This window comes from Salmo trutta, chromosome 11, assembly GCF_901001165.1.
Source record: "Salmo trutta chromosome 11, fSalTru1.1, whole genome shotgun sequence".
NCBI lineage: Eukaryota > Metazoa > Chordata > Actinopteri > Salmoniformes > Salmonidae > Salmo > Salmo trutta.
Window position 1 is genome coordinate 11015741 of NC_042967.1, and position 20000 is coordinate 11035740.

Below are 20000 nucleotides of genomic sequence, written 5' to 3' on the forward strand. Positions count from 1 at the left end.
TTCACTGCCCGGTTTGGGCCCATACATTTCAGTCATCTATACCCGCAGCAGCCATTACAATGACGGATTACTCCAATTAGCCTAGCATGGCCCAAGCAGCGGCGGTGCCTGCCATGTCTGTCTGCTATGGGGCTAACCAATCAGTAAGGTAAAGAATTCATGGGCACGCTTGAGATCCATCTAATTAGGGGGGGAACTGAACTTGAATGTGGACTGGTGTGAGAGGAGGGAGGAGTGGCGGGGCGCACACAGAGGCATATAGCACCCTCACACACTCAGGACCCTGAAGGAATGTGCTGAGTGCCAGCTCCCTCTTAGATTATCCCTCCTTCTTCCCTCTCTCTTTCTTTCTCTCATTCTGCCTGTTTTCTCAGTACTGTTGAGACTGATGAAGGCTGGAAGTGGAGATGCAGATTAAGGTAGATGTGGGGAGCGACAGACAGAGCCATGTGTTCCAGGCAAGGCTAATCAACAAAAGATGACACATTCACTATGAACCTCTTTTCCTCTCTCTCGGTCTGTCTTAATATCAGCCTCTGGGGCTCTTAGTCTTGAGACACATTGTGATTACATCATGAATCATAGCGGTGGCTAGCGTATTCGTTTTAGAGCAGAGTGAATTGGGACTCTGATGGTATCTGGCTTTCAGTTAAAAACTGTAGCTCAATTGGTAGAGCATGGTGCTGACAAAGCCAGGATAGTGGGTTTGATTCCCGGGACCACCCATATATAAAATGTATGATAAATTGGTTTGGATATCCTAAATGGCATAGATACTGAACAAAAATATAAACGCAACATGTAAAGTGTTTCATGAGCTGAAATAAAAGATCCAAGAAATGTTTAATACATACACAAAGCTAATTTCCCTCAAATTTGTTTACATCCCTGTTAGTGAGCATTTCTCCTTTGCCAAGATAATCCATCCACCTGACAGATGTGGCATATCAAGAAACTGATTAAACAACATGATCATTACACAGGTGCACCTTGTGCTGGGGACAATAAAAGGCCACTCGAAAATGTGCAGTTTTGTCACACAACACAATGCCACAGATGTCTCAAGCTTTGAGGGCAATAGGCATGCTTACTGCAGGAATGTCCACCAGAGCTGATGAAACTGTGGGTTTGCACAACTGAAGAAGCTATGGACAACGAACACATTCGAATTTTAACGATGACAATTTGAATGCACAGATCAAATTGAATGCACGTGATCCTGAGGCCCATTTTCATGCCATTCATCCACCGCCATCACCTCATGTTTCAGCCTGATAATGCACTGCCCCACATCTCAAGGATCTATACACAATTCCTGGAAGCTGAAAATGTCCCAGTTCTTCCATGGCCTGCCGACTCACCTGTTTGGGATGCTCTGGATCGATGTGTACGACAGCGTGTTCCAGTTCCCGCCAATAACCAGCAATTTTGCAATGCCATTGCAGCGCAACAACATTCCACAGGCCACAATCAACAGTCTGATCAACTCTATGCTTAGGAGATGTGTCACGCTGCATGAGGTAAGTGGTTATCACACCAGATACTGACTGGTTTTCTGATCCACGCCCTAAATTTTTTTTAAGGTACAGTGTCTGTGACCAACAGATGCCTATCTGTATTCCCAGTCATGTGAAATCCATAGATTAGGGCCTAATTTATTTATTTCAATTGACTGATTTCCTTGTGTGAACTGCAACTCAGTAAAATCATTGAAATTGTTGCATGTTGTGTTTATATTTTTGTATATATGGAGGGAAGGGATTTGCTACTGAAACAGCTACTTGAGCAGATGGTGTTTGACTTACGGTATAGTAGGTATGTTGTAGCAATAAGACAACACAGACGTAATATTAGAGCCTTTTATCAGAAATACACTTTGGAGTGAACAGATGGCATATTTTGTATATTCCTTGTTGGACAGTAGTAGGCCTTTCTGCTGTAAAATACACATTCCTTTAGGGTTGAAGAAGCATATCGGTTCACAGTCTAGTCCATAAAATAAGAAAACATTCCAATTATGACAGCAAAAAGTTTTTTTTTCTTCTAATAATCCAATCTAACGCCTTGGACGATTGACCGTTTTACTGCAATTCATACTGACCTAAACTGATGACTGAGAAGACAATTGCAAAGAAAAAGATTGATGGAATCGATGGGCTTCATTCAACATGCATTAGCCTTGGAGTGCTTCCCTTTATTCAATAAATATCAACATTAGGGAGGGAGGGTGTATGTTTCTAGTGAATACACTTCCTCCTCTTCCAAAAGCCCTAAAGCTCCGGGTAATTACTTTAAGCTGAAATGGAACGGCTCTCTTCAACTCTACACAATGCAAGAGATGTGTTTGTTCAGGCAGGAGAACACAACAGTGCTTCATTGTACTCTTTAGTCATGTGCTGTATTCAATTCATAGAACATTATTTTTCTTGGGAGAGGAATTTCTCTTGATAGACGACATACAGCAAGACACAACCGCATAATCCCAACAACAGTCAACACACACAGAAAACACAGGATGCACAGTACAGAACATAAAATTAAAACCCTCGCACACAGCCAGTAAAAACAAGCAGGGTTTAGGGAACAATCTTGAGGAAACATAGCAGTGGAGAAGAAGTGATTAAGGACTTCTCCCCCCGGCTTAGCCACATCTGGGTAGGGCAGGTCTCACAGTCAGGCCGCAGCAGTCCTGTAGTAACCCAGACTGGGTGTTTCAGTATGGGGGAGGGTTGGGGGTGGTCCAGGGTCTCCTGTTGGATTTGGGGGAGGAAAGGAGGGACGTGGGGGTGTTTTTAAAGGAGTTGCATGCTGTTTGTTGAGTCTAAAAGGAGGAATGTGTGGATCTGCTACTTTTGGTTCTCGCTCTGTAGGTCTATGATCAGACTTTACTACAGAGACTGTGTGGTCTCGCTTTGACAGCTGGCACCCCCTGTTGAGCTCCCAGCATCACGGTAAGCTGCTCCACACACACACACACACACACACACACACACACACACACACACACACACACACCACCTCCACTGTCAGGGCTCACCTCTGATCTACCCATGTTTTTGCTGAGCTGCGTCACACACTTACTCCTGACTCACACTGAAAGTCAATAACAATGTTCAGGAACAGTGCCTTGGATTTGCAATAGCAGGCTCTGTTCCAGAATACTAATGTGTACATCCTTCCAGACAGGTCCCCACATGACCTGGATGTTTCACCTCTCCAACAGCTTCAGCCAGCTAGAGGCCTGGGAGCTGAGCTAAACAACAGGTAAGAGGGAAGGAGAGGCGGAGGGAGAAAGGTCCGAGAGGTTAGGCTAGCTCTGTTCTAACTCGCTGTCTCTAGAACAAGGGGTCAATGAATGGACCCTCTAGGAATGACCGTTCAGATTTAGAGAGGCAATTTGCTCTGAAAACATTCCATCTCACAGAGCACTTTGCAAATATTCAAAGTAGCAGTGAAGGATAACACAGATGTATTGTTCTCTTATACATAGAATGACCAATAGAGGGCAACAATGAAGCATTAATTAATAATGTCAGCTGGAATATACTGTATAGCTGTCTGTTAGTGAACTCTAGTGGTCAAATCCATACATCACACTGTGGTCAGGGAAATAAAGCATTGGCAAAAGCATTGCATTTTTGTATGTGCTTAATGTGTGAAATATAAAGATTTTGTATGTGAAATATACAAACATGAAAATCAAGAGGCATTTGAACACATTGAACACATTTGTTTTTTGACTCCGTTAATACATTTGGTAATGCAACATTTATTGGATGCCTTCATTGAAGAAGATGCATTGGGGGCAGTGGTGGAATAAGTACCCAATTGTAAAGATTCCTTAATAGAACATGACTCAAGTAAAAGTCATCCAGTAAAATACTACTTGAGTAAAAGTCTCAAAGTATTTGGTTTAAAATGTACTTAAGTATTAAAAGTAAATGCTAAAGTAAAAGTATAAATCATCTCCAATGACTTATATTAAGCAAACCAGATGGCACCATTACATGTATTACATTTGTTTTACTAATAGCCAGGGGCACACTCCAACATCATTTACAGATAGCCAGGGGCACACTCCAACACTCAGACATCATTTACAGATAGCCAGGGGCACACTCCAACACTCAGACATCATTTACAAACGAAGCACGTGTTTACGGAGTCTGTCCGATTAGAGGCAGTAGAGATGACCAGGGATGTTCTCTTGATGAGTGTGTGAATTGGACCATCTTCCTGTCCTGCTAAGCATTCAAAATGTAACTAGCACTTTTGGGTATCAGACAAAATGTATAGAGTAAAAAGTACATTATTTTCTTTAGGAATGTAGTGAACTAAAAGTAAAAGTTGTCAAAAATATAAATAGTAATGTAAAGTACAGATATCCCCAAAAACTATTTTTACTTAAGTACTTTACACCACTGATTGGGGGTTTGCCACTTAGAGAGAGCAGCAGGAGCTGCTGAAGACTGTCCAAGCTCCATGGACCTTTGTTTGAATGAAGTCTTTGGTTCAGTTTGATTAAGTTAAGCTCTGACAGAGCTAGGCCTTTGAATTAGAGATTGATCATGTTGTGGGCCCATCAGAACCATGGTTCTAAGCCTCAGAAGGTGACCATCCCTTCGGCGACCAATTTGGTGGTTGTTCAGCCCCAGGGAGGTCCTGGCTTTTGATCCCAGTCTCCAGCTAAGTTTGTCATTAAAAAGTCTATATTTTGCCTTTAACCTGCCTCTTGAGTGTTTGTACTGTGGCCAATCCTCGATTACACCACAGCTTATGTGGCACTTATAGGAATCAAAGCCAAATCTCTGGTGTTGCAAGCACCATGCTCCAGCACACTGGGTTGTCCATTTCGTGGGATCCACAACTCTCCTTGGTCATTGTTTTTGTTTTTTTATTATGCATTTTTATGATATTTTAGGCCAGGATTCAATTAAAGAGCACTTTGTCAGCAAAGACCACATTCACGGTACAATGCTGTATATGGAAATAAGCATATCAAGAATCTGATTAAATAGCATGATCATTACACAGGTGTACCTTGTGCTGGGGACAAGAAAAGGCCACTCTAAAATGTGCAGTTCTCAAGTTGAGGGATCGTGCAATTGGCATGCTGACTGCAGGAATGCCCAAAAGAGCTGTTGCCAGATAGAGAAATGAACATGAAATTACCATAAGCCTCCAACGTAGTTTTAGAGAATTTGGCAGTACGCCCAACCAGCGCCACAACCGCAGGCCACGTGTAACCATGCCAGCCCAGGACCGCCACATCCGGCTTCTTCACCTGCGGGATCATCTGAGACCAGTCACCCGAACAGCTGATGAAACTGAGGGGTATTTCTGTCTGTAATAAAGCCCTTTTGTGAGGAAAAACTTATTCTGATTGGCTGGGCCTGGCTCCCCAGTGGGTGGGCCTATTCCCACCTATGGCTGCACTCCTGCCCAGTCAGTTGAAATCCATTAGGGCCTAATGAATTTATTTCAATTGACTGATTTCCTTGTATGAACTGTAAAACTCAGTAAAAATCACTGAAATTGTTGCATGTTGTATTTATATTTTTGTTCAGCATAGTTGACCAATTGAATCAGGTGTGCTAGCTCTGGAATAGATCAAGTACATGAAAGGTCTGGGGATCTCAATGAGAGGTTTGAGAAACCACTGCTTTATAAACATGCCTTGAATTGAATCTCGGCCTGAATGAGGAAAACTTTGAGCAGAATTAGACTTTCTCAAATTATTAATTCCTTGTGTCCTTTCTCCTAGCCTTCATTTCAAAATGCAATTGATCTTCTTCATACATTGCAGTCCGTTCAGGGCCTAGGGGAGCTCTACAAATGAGGAGAAAGGCTTGAACGGGAGCTGGAGTATAGTCCAGTATAGCCAGAGAAGACGTCTCAGAGGTCTGTTAGTGACCTCTACTGGTCAGGTCCATAGTTCAGTGGCCAGGGAAATACAAGCAAGTGGATGTCAGTTTAGGCGCAGCTGCAGAGTAGACATCAACACACCGTGAGGCTTTATTCAGTTTGCTTCGCTGAAGAATTACAGAATGCGTGACAGAAATGTAAAAGGTTATTTCAATTAAACTGACATCCAGCGTTTACCGTGAATGTAGTGTCCGCTTACACGGGAACATTGCATATACATTTCACATGCTGAACTTCCACTATACGGATTTAATAGAGCCCTCAGTTGACGGGTATTCCGAAACACCACCCTGATTGAAAGTAAGGTTACAGAAGACCGGGTATTGTACGTAAAATTGTTTGTGCAAATAAAATACAGAATTACAGTACCAGTCTAAAGTTTGGACACACTTACTCATTCAAGGGTTCTTTCTTTGTACTAATTTCTACATTGTAGAATAATAGTGAAGACAGCAAAACTATGAAATAACATATGGAATCATGTAGTAACCAATAACAAATCAAAATATATTTTACATTTGAGATTCTTCAAAGTAGCCACCGTTTGTCTTGATGACAGCTTTGCACTCTTGGCATTCTCTCAACCAGCTTCATGAGGTAGTCACCTGGAATGCATTTCAATTAACAGGTGTGCCTTATTAAAACGTCTTATATCGATCCCGCTATGACGACAGCCAGTGAAAGTGCACGGCGGCAAATTCAAAACAACAAAAATCTCAGAATTACAATTTCTCAAACATACAAAGTATTATACACCATTTTAAAGATAAGATTCTCCTTAATCTAACCACAGTGTCCGATTTCAAAAAGGCTTTACGGCGAAAGCAAAACATTAGATTATGTTAGGACAGCACCTAAACAAGAAAAACCACACAGCCATTTTCCAAGCAAGGAGAGGCGTCACAAAAAACAGAAATACAGCTAAAATGAATTACTAACCTTTGAGGATCTTCATCAGATGGCACTCCCAGGACTCAATGTTACAAAATACATGTATGTTTTGTTCGATAAAGTTCATATTTATATCCCTAAACCCCATTTTACATTGGTGCGTGATGTTCAGAAAATGTATTCCCACCAAAACTCCCGGTGAATGAGCACATCAATTTACCAAAATACTCATCATAAACGTTGATAAAATGTACAACAGTTACTGAAAGAATTATAGATATACTACTCCTTAATGCAACCGCTGTGTCAGATTTTAAAATAGCTTTTCGGCGAAAGCACATTTTTCAATATTCTGAGTACAGAGCTCAGCCATCAAAGCAAGCTATACAGTTACCCGCCAAGTTCTGGAGTCAACTAAACTCAGAATTAGTATTATAAATCTTCCCTTACCTTTGCTGATCTTCCTCAGAATGCACTCCCAGGACTCCCACAATAAATATTATTTTTGTTCGAAATACTCCATATTTATGTCCAAATACCTCCGTTTCGTTCCCGCGTTCAGATCACTATCCAAAGGCATAACGCGTGAGCGTAAAACCAGAGACAAAAAGTCAAATAGTTCCATTATCGTTCGTAGAAACATGTCAAACGATGTTTACAATCTATCCTTAGGGTCTTTTTAACATAAAACGTCGATAATATTCCAACCGGACAATAGCGTATTCATTACAGAAGAAAAAGAAGGAGTGGCGCGCCAAATGTGCCCACGCAGTAAACAACTCACTGGTCCCAGGCAGTCCACTGATAGACTGAGCTCCTATTCTCTTCCCAGTAACAGTAGACGGATGAAACAAGTTTCTAAAGGCTGTTGACAGCCAATGGAAGCCTTGGGAAGTGCAAAACGACCCCACAGACACTGTAGTTTGAACAGGGATTAGATAGAAAAACTACAAGTCACTTTCTGGTTGGATTTTTTCTCAGGTTTTTGCCTGCCATATGAGTTCTGTTATACTCACAGACATCATTCAAACAGTTTTAGAAACCTCAGAGTGTTTTCTATTCAAATCTACTAATAATATGCATATCTTAGTTTCTGGGAGTGAGTAGCAGGCAGTTTACTCTGGGCACGTCAGTCATCCAAGCGACTCAATACTGCCACCATCCATAAGAAGTTAAAAGTTCATTTGTGGAATAGATTTTGTTATTTGTGTTGTGACAAGGTAGGGGTGGTATATAGAAGATACCAAAAAGGGCTAAAAGACCAAGTCCATATTATGGCAAGAACAGCTCAAATAAGCAAAGAGAAATGACAGTCCATCAATACTTTAAGACATTACTTTACTTCAATCCGGAAAAGTGCAGTCGTAAAAACCATCAAGCGCTACGATGAAACTGGCTCTCATGAGGACCGCCACAGGAAAGGAAGAACCAGAGTTACCTCAGCTGTAGAGAAGTTCATTAGAGTTACCAGCCTCAGAAATTGCAGCCCAAGTAAAATAAGAAAAACCCTTGAATGAGTAGGTGTGTCCAAACTTTTGACTGGTACTGTATATAATGGATTGTGAACACAAGTCGGTATTTATCCATGATACCTTTATTCATCACTCACATACTAATCCAGAGATCAATTACAAAAATACATATTTTTTTAAAGTCTGAATTTACATTGAGGGTTCCATACTTCTTAAAAGGCTGGAAGTGTCTTTCATCCTAAAACAAAGGAGAAGAACAAAACAAAGTTAATAATGAAATTAAACATAAATGCAGTATTATTTTATATACAATAGATGGTGTATTAGCCTTGGTTAACATTAGAGGGAATACAACATAGATCTACAGTACTTACATGTTGGCTATCCTTTCCAATCTCTCTTTCATATTCTCCTATAGAAAATGAGTCAAGAATGAATGAAAAACAAAGGGCTTGATTTAATCCGTATTGCGGAAGATCCGCGTAAAATATGCAGAGTTTACCGTGAATGAAGTCTCCTCGAACATTGCCTTTAACATTTCAAATCGACCTATAACGTGGATCTTTCACGATACTACAGATTGAATCCAGCCCAAATAGTCTAATGTTTCCATTACACACACACTTGTTATATCTGCCATTACCTCTGGGGGTGCCGTTGTCACACAGGGGCTGATGGGATAGCAAGCGGAAGGGGTGGAGGACTGAGGACGCTCACAGCCAGAGTTGTGTAGGAGGCTCTCTGGAGGACTGGGTCTTGACTCTAAGGGTATGTAAGCATCAGTTTAACTTCTGTGTCACAGTGGGAATTTGATCTTTCTATTACTGTATTTCAGTTGTTGTATACAATGGCCTCATCAATACTCTACTAAGATACTTTTACTGTCAAAATCAGTTCCAACCCGTGACTTCAGTTGCATTATCTGCCATGTGATGACTCCAACCTCCATTGATAAGTGACGACGACTCCTAGAGGGGAAAAAAACAACCTTGAAAGCTGTACATTTTTCCATCTTTAACCAGCAAACAGAGTTACAGTAGACATTCTGGAATGGACTGACATCATTAGTTCAACATCTGCTTCTACTTGTCATTGGATAGAGGTACGGAGAGTTCTTTAGAAGCGTCTCCAGATCAGACAGATGTGGTGTAGAGATCCCTTCCTACCTGGGCCATGGCTGACACACATGCAGCCACACAGTAGCCAATAATCCCTTTGCAGTGGATAGGGACACACACACAAAGAGCCTACCTGGGCCGTGGCTGTGGAGAGGGTCAGTCTGGTCTCCAGCAGTAGCACTCTGCTCTCCAGGTTCTCCCAGTGGTGCTTGTCTATAGTGATCCTCCCGGCCGAGGCCTTCTCTAGAAGCTCCAGCCTCTGCTCCAGGGCCGAGAGCCTCCCCAGACTGGTCTGGACCTGAAGCAGCTGGGCCTCCAGCGATGCCAGCCTCCCCTCCACCACCAGGTCCTGGAAGGGTGGTCACAATCCAGTCAGTGTGCGTGTGTGTCACTTTGGTGCTGTGTGTTAGAGAGAAGGGCTGTGTGTGTGTGTGTGTGTGTGTGTCTGTGCTTATATTGTGGAGAAGTATGCTGGTACTCACTGTTTGAGGGACTGTAGGTGCTTGGTTCTGGACCTCCTCCAGTCCCAGCCCCTCCCCCTCCTCCTCAGACTCTTCATTATCTGAGGTTCTACTAGAGGAGTCCCAGGAGTCACCACCAATGTGTCTCTCCACCAGTGGCCTGCTTAGGGACAACTGTGGGAAAGAACCATCTCACCATGTACTCATTTTACCTTTATTTAACTAGGAAAGCTCAGGCCTCTTTGATAAAGTGTAGAGAGCTGAACAAGTCTGTTGGTCTACACTGTCATGTCCTTGGCAAAGACTTACTGTGGTGGCCATGGGGTTCATCGTTTCAGCCTGAAATGGGAGAGCCTCACTTTTGGAGTCTGAACTCGAGACCTGAAAACGAGGTCTCGGCTTTGGCTGCAACACACAGATGCAATACAATACAATACCTTTTCTTTTACCAGATAGGCTATTGAGAACACATGTTCTATTACAATACAGACATGGTCTGATCATGAGGGTGCAATAGTTAATTGAACCGTGAATACCGTGTCATCATTATCATGTTGTTGATGAAACTCTTTGCTCTAGGCTCGTCAAAGCTGAGGGAGACAAACTGACCTTGTTGCCTTTGCTGAGCTCTTTGTGTTTCTGCAGGGCGAAGGCGATGACATCACAGAGGATGCAGGTCTTTCTTTCTGCAAAGCCAAACTGGAGGAACTGCTGCTTGGTCAGGACAGGTTTGTAGTGGAAGAGATCCCGCAGTACCTAGATGTGGGTGAACAATATGACACACGGCTGAATTCTCCCTGCTGAAAAGTTGTTTCAAATCAAAAATACACCATGTTTTTTTTTTTATTCAAACAGTAAAGAAATGCAAAGATCAAAACAATATTCATTGAATTGTCATTGAAGATCACATTGCAAAGTATCTCGTACAGGGGTTTTCAACTCATTTTGCGCCGGGGGCCACATTCAGTCTTCAAGAAGGTCCAGAGTGTAACATTGAAAATGTGTTCATTTCTTCGCCATCAAAACGTGCAAAGAAATTGTCCTGTATCCAATGCGTTTGCAATTTTCGATGCTACCCGACTGTCTAGGTTTCATTTGAATGATTTTTACTGAGCTGGACACAGTATAAGTGTAGGTTCATTATATTTTCTACAGTTTCCATTTGGTTTTAATCGTTTTTAAAAAGTATATGGAGTTCGTTTTCCCTTCCAAAAAATGACATGTATCCCTTGCCTCGATACACTTAATTCACGTGAAAAGGGAATAATAGGAGCTGGAACACATGACAAATCCAAACATTCTATTGATAATTGTAAAACTCACTATAGTTAACATGAGTTCAGGGAAAGATGGCAGTAGGTATGACAGGAGGGCTAAATGAGTGCTTTCCTGTTACACCGACTATAGCGCAGAGCAAATGGCTTGTCTCCTCTCTGCACTGTCTTCTGTATGAAATGCTGCTGGTGTGTCGGCCCAATCTGTCTCCCATATTTTTGTGTGTGTGCCAGCCAAGCGAAGCAGTGACTGGGCGCCGGCCATCGCACAAAGGGTCTCGCTCTTCCTTCTCGGTCTCCCTCTCCTCTCTCGCCAAAATGAACCGATGCTGTGAGAGGCAGATAGCTCGCCTGCGGCCTCAGCACTAAGAGAACAGAAGAGGGGATTCTGATCCGAGATGAGAACTTGGACCAACATGGAGTTCCTGTGTTCACCGCAGGAATCAGGATTTCATGTGTACCTTTATAAAACATAATTGCTCAAAGACACTGTGCTGCCGACCACTGGTTGCCAGCTGGAAGGAAACACTAACAGAGAGTGTTAAATACAGATGCTGCAGATCAGGGCCCGCTCAGTGAAAACCCTGCTATCAGAACCAGAAGGGTTAACAGAGGCTACAGTACAGCCTCAACAAAAAGACTGAAAAACCCCTGATCCATTTACACAAGTCATTCCTTCCAAGTCCTCGGTTGGTTGTGATGAGAGAGGAGCTGTAATATTAGAATGTGCGATGACGGAAATGGCTTAGTCTTGACCAAGCACAATATCATGGAAAAAGGAATTGCGACAGTGGAGGCCTATACCATTTCCCATAGATAAGAATTAATGGAATTCCTAGAGTACCTTAAGACTCCATTCATGTCATTTGAGCACCACAGGAATGAAAAAGAATCCCACGTGTAGCCTACCTTTTACTTCTACAGGGGAAATCTGTGAGGAAACAACTGGAAACACTGCCATTTTGAACCATTACAATAATAACTGTGATGTATGAGAGGGGATCTAGAGGGGAGTCCCTCCTATTGGGAGAAACTGTTTCGTGTTAGGGAGACGACACTGCATGGGGAGAGCGGTGGTAGGGAGCCTACTGGAAAAGTAGGACCCAGGAAAGATCCCAGCACGCAGTGAATGAACAGAGCATTAAATCATAGGGAGGGCATGAAGGAACAAGGCTGGGAGATAATACAGTCAACTGGGAGTGATGCCAATGTGTTTCTCAAACGGGTAGGTCTAGATGTGGGATTGCTGCAGGGGGGGATGCATTCAAAAACATGATTTCATCACAAAAGATGTTAGTCATTAGAACACAGTGTTCTAGTATTACGCTCTGTGTCTTCTTCCTACCATACTAATGGAGACCTATGGAGTAAAATCACTCCACTGTGCATGATGATACTTAAATACTAAGGCTACGTCACGGAAACATGTTAACCTAACGTATCAGTCAAAAGTTCGGACACACCTACTCATTCAAGGGTTTTTCTTAGTTTTACTATTTTCTACATTGTAGAATAATAGTCAAGACATCAAAACTATGAAATAACACAAAATGGAATCATGTAGTAACCAATGTAGATTTTATATTTTGCATTTTTCAAAGTAGCTACCCTTTGCCTTGACGACAGCTTTGCACACTCTTGGCATGCGTTTGAGCCAATCAGTTGTGTTGTGACAAGGTAGGGTTGGTATACAGAAGATAGCCCTATTTGATAAAAGGCCAAGTCCATATTATGGCAAGAACAGCTCAAGTAAGCAAAGAGAAATGACAGTCCATCATTACTTTAAGACATGAAGGTCAGTCAATCTGGAAAATTTGAAGAACTTTGAACGTTTCTTCGAGTGCAGTCGCAAAAACCATCAAGCACTATGATGAAACTGGCTCTCATGAGGACCGCCACAGGAAAGGAAGACCCAGAATTACCTCTGCTGCAGAGGATAAGTTAGTTACCAGCCAAGTTAGAGTTACGGCTCTCGACCATCGCCTCTCCCGTACAGGAGTTGCAGCGATGGGACAATTGGATACCATGAAATTGGGGAGAAGAAAAGGGTGTAAAAAAAAACACACTACTAAAGGACACCAATAAGAAGAGACTTGCTTGGGCCAAGAAACAAAAGCAATGGACATTGAGACCGGTGGAAATCTGTCCTTTGGTCAGATGAGTCCAAATTTGAGATTTTTGGTTCCAACCGCCGTGTGTTTGTGAGACGCAGAGTAGGTGACCGGATAATCTCCGGATGTGTGGTTCCCACCGTGAAGCATGGAGGAGTGATGGTGCTTTGCTGATGACACTGTGATTTATTTAGAATTCAAGGCACACTTAACCAGCATGGCTACCACAGCATTCTGCAGCGATACTCCATTCCATCTGGTTTGGGCTTAGTGGGACTATAATTTGCTTTTCAACAGGACAATGACCCAAAAGGGCTATTTGACCAAGAAGGAGAGTGATGCATCAGATGACCTGGCCTCCAGAATATCACCCGACCTCAACCCAATTGAGATGGTTTGGGAAGGGTTGGACAGCAGAGTGAAGGAAAAGCAGCCAACAAGTGCTCAGCATATGTGGGAACTCCTTCAAGATTGTTGGAAAAGCATTCCTCATGAAGCTGGCTGAGAGAACGTCAAGAGTGTGCAAAGCTATCATCAAGGCTAAGGGTGGCTACTAGAAGAATCTCAGATATATTTTGATTTGTTTAACACTTTTTTGGTTACTACATGATTCCATGTGTGTTATTTCATAGTTTTGATGTCTTCACTATTATTCTACAATGTTGAAAATAGTCAAAATAAAGAAACACCCTTGAATGAGTAGGTGTCCAAACTTTTGACAGGTACTGTACACTAATAGCCTTAATAGAATTTTTTGGGAAAGAACACAATAGAATCAATGTGTGGATTTACCTTGTAGATGCATTCGATAAAACGTAGGTCGTTCTTCCCAGTGAGTTCCACTCCGAAGACCACCAGGTGTTCAGCAAGGTGTGGTGAATAGGAGATGAATGCATAACTCACTATGGGGAGAAAGGCAGAAGGATCCCCTTTGGCCAAGCTGTAGAAATAAAGCATAGATTGTGTTTTACAATGTGTACTACTGTTTTCATATGTATTAGTATCATTTAGACCTAAAAATATGACAATAATGCTCTGTTCAGACAGGTAGACCGATTTTTCAAAAAAAATGTTTTTGGACCAATCAGATCAGCTCTGATAAAGATCTGATGTGATTGGTCAAAAGACCAGTTAGTGGAAAAAAATATGAGAATTGAGCAGCCCGTCTAAACGCAGCCCAACACACATTTTGACGTCAATGGAACCCAAACGAGTTTGATAAAAACTAGAAAAATATATACATTTAAAAAAAAAAGTGGCCAACCTTTGTCTCCTGATTTAAATTGTCTCACATCCACAGAAAATTGTATTTGAGCCACATCATTTTTAAAATCCCCCACAAGCATATTATGTTTGATGCTCTTCACTTCAAAAGGAATCCCTGCTCATCGGATGTGCAGACTGGGGTCCTCGTCAGAGGGGAACCCACGGCTGGTTAATGTAAAGCATGTTTACAGAGTTATAGTCGGGCAGGGCTCCGTACAACCCCCTCTACCGCCTGCCGGAGACTTCAAAACAGACCCGGACCATGAACTGTCACCGTGGCTTCAGCCCCAATCTGGATGTTTATAGGACTACAGATGTTTAGTCTGTCTTCCAGCCAAATCATTTAGTCTTCGTCGCAAATAGCACCCTATATAGTGCACAATTCTTTTAAACAGAGCCTATAGCACGCAAGAGTAGAGTACTATCTGGGGAAGAGGGTCCCATATGGGACACAGTCTCGTGACTTTATCCTACACTACAGAGCAGGTTTGCCTATAGCACGCAAGAACATCATACAGACTGTTGATAATATTCATTGTAGCCCAAATTCTCATTCTTAATTCATCACAAGTTCCATATGTCATCACACTTGCAATGTGTTGGCACTTTCAAGCCAAATACTGAGTGTAATAGACATAGAAATCAGTGACCCCACAACCTGGATAAAGAGCTGGTCAGATATGCTCATCATAACAACAGGATCATCAGAAATTAGGCTCATGGTGGAACAAAATGTTAAATCATGAGAAATGCTACCATATGCACACCTGCCTCTCCTTCAAGGTGCCGTCTGCCCAAAATATTCTTAGATACTGCATGGATGGTTAATATTTAGAATATTTGTAGAATAATAGTGAATACATCAAAATTATGACATAACACATATGGAATCATGTAAAAAAAAATAATAATAATAAATAAATAAAAAAGTTTAAACAAATCAAAATATATTTTATATTTGAGATTCTTCAAATTAGCCACCCTTTACCTTGAGGACAGCTTTGCACACTCTTGGCATTCTCTCAACCAGCTTCACCTGGAATGCTTTTCCAACAGTCTTGAAGGAGTTCCCACATATTCTGAACACTTGTTGGCTGCTTTTCCGTCACTCTGCGGTCCAACTCATCCCAAACCATCTCAATTGGGTTGAGGTCGGGTGATTGTGGAGGCCAGGTCATATGATGCAGCACTCCATCACTCTCCTTCTTGGTCAAATAGCCCTTACACAGCTTGGAGGTGTTTTGGGTTATTGTCTTGTTGAAAAACAAATGATAGTCCTACTAAGGCCAAACCAGATGGGATGTTGCGTCATACTGATGACAGAGTCTATGGACCCTGCCTGGTGTCAACAGTACAAGCTGGTTACAGTGGTGTACCGCCGTCCAATCTGCAGCAACAGCATGACACCATCGCGTCAGCATGTACCAACATCAATGTGTAACGTTTCCGACTTGTAGAATCCATGCCCCGAGGAATTCACTGTATTCTGGAGGCAAAGGGGGGTCCGACCCAGTACTAGATGGGTGTAGCTAATAAACTGCCTGGTGAGTGAGTATGTATAGTGCCTTTGGAAAGGATTCAGACCCCTTGACTTTTTCCACATTGTTACGTTACAGCCTTATTCCAAAATTGATTAAATAAAACATTTTCCTCAGCAATCTACACACAATACCTCAATGACAAAGAAAAATGTAGAAATGTTTGCAAATGTATTCAAAATAAAAAACAGAAATACCTTATTTACATACTGTAAGTATTCAGACCCTTTGCTATGAGACTTGAAATTGAGCTCTGGTGCATCCTGTTTCCATTGATCATCCTTGAGATGTTTCTACAACTTGATTGGAGTCCACCTGTGGTAAATTCAATTGATTGGACATGATTTGGAAAGGCACACACCTGTCTATATACGGTCCCACAGTTGACAGTGCATGTCAGAGCAAAAACGAAGCTATGAGGCCGAAGGAATTTTCCTTAGAACTCCAAGACAGGATTGTGTCAAGGCACAGATCTGGGGAAGGGTACCAAAAAAAAATGTCTGCAGCATTTAAGGTCCACAAGAACACAATGGCCTCCATCATTCTTAAATAAAAGAAGTTTGGAATCACCAAGACTCTTCCTAGAGCTGGCCGCCAAGCCAAACTGAGCAATCTGTGGAGAAGGGCCTTGGTCAGGGAGGTGACCAAGAACCCGATGGTCACTCTGACAGAGCTCCAGAGTTCCTCTGTGGAGATGGGAGAACCTTCCAGAAGGACAACCATCTCTGCAGCACTCCACCAATCAGGCCTTTATGGTAGAGTGGCCAGACGGAAGCCCCTCATCAGTAAAAGACATGACAGCCCGCTTGGTTTGCCAAAAGGCACCTAAAGACTCTCAGTCCATGAGAAACAAGATTCTCTGATCTGATGAAACCAAGATTGAACACTTTGGCCTAAATGCCAAGCGTCACATCTGGAGGAAACATGGCACCATCCCTACGGTGAAGCATGGCAGTGACTAGTCAGGATCGAAGCAAAGATGAATGAAGCAAAGTACAGAAAGATCCTTGATGAAAACCTGCTCCAAAGCACTCAGTACCTCAGACTGGGGTGAGGGTTCATCTTCCAACAGGAAAACAACCCTAAGCATACAGCCAAGACAACACAAGAGTGGCTTCGGGACGAGTCTCTGAATGTCCTTGAATGGCCCAGCCAGAGCCCAGGCTTGAACCCAATCGAACATCCCTGGAGAGACCTGAAAATAGCTGTGGCGTGAAGCTCCCCATCCAACCTGACAAAGCTTGAGAGGATCTGCAGAGAAGAATGGGAGAAACTCCCCAAATACAGGTGTGCCAAACTAGTAGTGTCATAGCCAAGAAGACTTGAGGCTGTAATTGCTGCCAAAGGTGCTTCAACAAAGTAATGAGTAAAGGGTCTGAATACTTATGTAAATGTATTTTTTTTTTTTATTATAAATTAGCAAAAAATGTTTTTGCTTTGTCATTATGGGGTATTGTGTGTAGATTTGAGGGGGGAAAGCAATTTATAATCAATTTTAGAATAAGGCTGTAACGTAACAAAATGTAGAAGAAGTCAAGGGGTCTGAATACTTTCCAAAGGCACTGTATGTATGTATGTATGTATGTATGTATATACACACACACACACTGAGTATACAAAACAGAACACCTGCTCTTTCCATGACATAGACTGACCAGGTGAATCCAGGTGAAAGCTATAATCCCTTATTGATGTCACTTATTAAATCAACTTCAAATCAGTGTAGATGAGGGAGAGGAGACCGGTTAAAGAAGGATTTTTAAGCCTTGAGACAATTGAGTCATGGATTGTGTATTTTTGCCATTCAGAAGGTGAATAGACAAGACAACATATTTCAGTTCCTTTTAAAGGGGTATGTTAGTAGGTGCCAGGCGCACCAGTTTTTGTTAAGGGCTGCAACACTGCTGGGTTTTTCACACTCAACAGTTTCCTGTGTGTATCAAGATAGGTCCTCCACCCAAAGGACATCCAGCCAACTTGAAAAAAACTGTGGGAAGCATTGGAGTCAACATGGGCCAGCATTCCTGTGAAACGCTTGCCACCTTGTAGAGTCATGCCACGATGAATTGAGGCTCTGAGGGAAAATCATTATTAGGAAGGTGTTCTTAATGTTTGGTATACTCCATGTATACTGTATACAGTGAGCTCCAAAGGTATTGGGACAGTGACACATTTGTTGTTGTTTTGGCTCTGTACTCCAATACTTAGGATTTGACTATGAATTTAAAATGCAGACTGTCAGCTTTAATTTGAGGGTATTTTCATATAGACCCCCATTTTAGAGGACCAAAAGTATTGAGACAAATTAACTTGTGTGTATTAAAGTAGTCAAAAGTTCAGTATTTGATCCCATATTCCTAGCACACAATGATTACGTCAAGCTTGTGACTCTACAAACTTGTTGGATGCATTTGCTGTGTGTTTTGGTTGCGTTTCAGATTATTTTGTGCTCAATAGAAATGAATGGTAAATAATGTATTGTGTCATTTTGGAGTCACTTTTACTGTAAGTAAGAATATAATATGCTTCTAAACACTTATACATTCATGTGGATGCTACAATGATTACAGATAGTCCTGAATGAATCGTAAATAATGATGAGTGAGAAAGTTAGACTCACAAATATCATACCCCAAGACATACTAAACTCTCCCATTATAATAACAGGGGAGATTAGCATTTGGGGGTGTATGATATTTGTGCATCTAACTTCCTCACTCATCATTATTCACGATTCATTCAGATCTATCTAATAATGACAGCAAAAATGGAGGGACTATGTACAAAAAGTGTTGTCATTTCTAAACGGTTCATACCCTCAAATTAAAGCTGACAGTCTGCACTTTAAACTCAATCATTGTATCATTTCAAATCCAAAGTGTCAAGCCACTGTTCACCAGTCTTGGAATACCTGATGATCAAATCAGGTGCTGGAGTACAGAGCCAAACAACAACAAAATGGTCACTGCCCCAATACGTTTGGAGCTCACTATATATCAGAATGGACGAACATATGGGGGATGTATTTCTCCAACGTAAGCAAGTAAAACTACTGTAAGTCGCTCTGGATAAGAGCGTCTGCTAAATGACTAAAATGTAATGTAAAAATGTAAAAGTGACACAAATGTGCATACATCTCCTGCACTGCAACTAAGAGACTGAATAGTGAAGCCATCATGTGGCCATCAACTGAACAACCACAACACAGGTGCCGACAGATTCTAAAAACTGGCTCCTTCCCTCAAAACATTTGGGAACGTGGCACAATTTATTATCCATGACCTAGCTAACATACCCATTATAGTCGACCTCTCTTGGGTACTTCAATGCCCGTAGTTGAGCGTCCAGCTTCCGAAGACATCCTTTCAAATCACCGGTTGACATCATTGTGGACCTTGAAGATTCAAATGACAGACAGGTAACGTTACCGCAACAATTCTTCCATTAACTCTTTTACAACGAATGAATAAAACGCTAACTAACATAAACAATATAGCTGTGTACGTGTTGGCTAGCTACCAACACAGCTTGCCAGCAAGTTAATTTACTTGCTATGTTATAGGCTAACGTTAGATTTTGTTGAGGTGACACGTTGTTGCAGCTACTGAAACATTCCATAACACAAAATATAATAAATTACCTTATATTTGAGTAGAAGTGCTAGCCAAATTAGCTAGCTAGCTGGACATGTATTTAGTTTGTTTTGCCCGGGTAAATAACATAATTGCCGCGATTGGTTGCCATGATAAGTGAATCAGAAAAACTAGAAGGAAGATTCATAAGAGCACATTCGTAGCTAGATGGCGCTAAAAGTTTTGTTTGTAGACTTCTGGTTTTAATGTCGATGGTAAACTGACGAGGATTTATGAAACAAGCTGAACTAACTAAATCCATGTAAAACGTCGTCTTTACTGTCTGTAGTTGAAAGGAAAACATAATTATTC

The 20000-nt window shown here is 41.8% G+C and overlaps 1 protein-coding gene and 1 long non-coding RNA gene across 4 annotated transcripts; one reads left to right on the forward strand and one right to left on the reverse strand.

Moving 5' to 3' along the window:
• Positions 1 to 1679: 1679 nt before the first annotated feature.
• On the forward strand, positions 1680 to 10747 carry LOC115202208 (uncharacterized). Of its 3 annotated transcripts, XR_003879926.1 has the most exons (4): positions 1680 to 2951; positions 3187 to 3264; positions 8957 to 9056; positions 10513 to 10747. It is a non-coding gene; the product is annotated as an uncharacterized LOC115202208 (long non-coding RNA). The 3 variants fall into 3 exon arrangements; XR_003879927.1 differs by lacking the exon at positions 10513 to 10747 and having other exon boundaries at positions 3183 to 3264; positions 8957 to 9178; XR_003879925.1 differs by lacking the exon at positions 10513 to 10747 and having other exon boundaries at positions 8957 to 9178.
• LOC115202206 (centrosomal protein of 44 kDa) lies at positions 8391 to 19854 on the reverse strand. The gene is made up of 11 exons (XM_029766184.1): positions 19697 to 19854; positions 19352 to 19450; positions 14045 to 14192; positions 10477 to 10623; positions 10177 to 10272; positions 9889 to 10041; positions 9540 to 9755; positions 9190 to 9256; positions 8932 to 9050; positions 8663 to 8700; positions 8391 to 8526 (listed from the first exon to the last, which is right to left on the reverse strand). Exons 2-11 carry the CDS (start codon positions 19441 to 19443, stop codon positions 8478 to 8480), a joined length of 1125 nt encoding a protein of 374 aa, XP_029622044.1. The 5' UTR covers positions 19444 to 19450; positions 19697 to 19854; the 3' UTR covers positions 8391 to 8477.
• Positions 19855 to 20000: the final 146 nt, after the last annotated feature.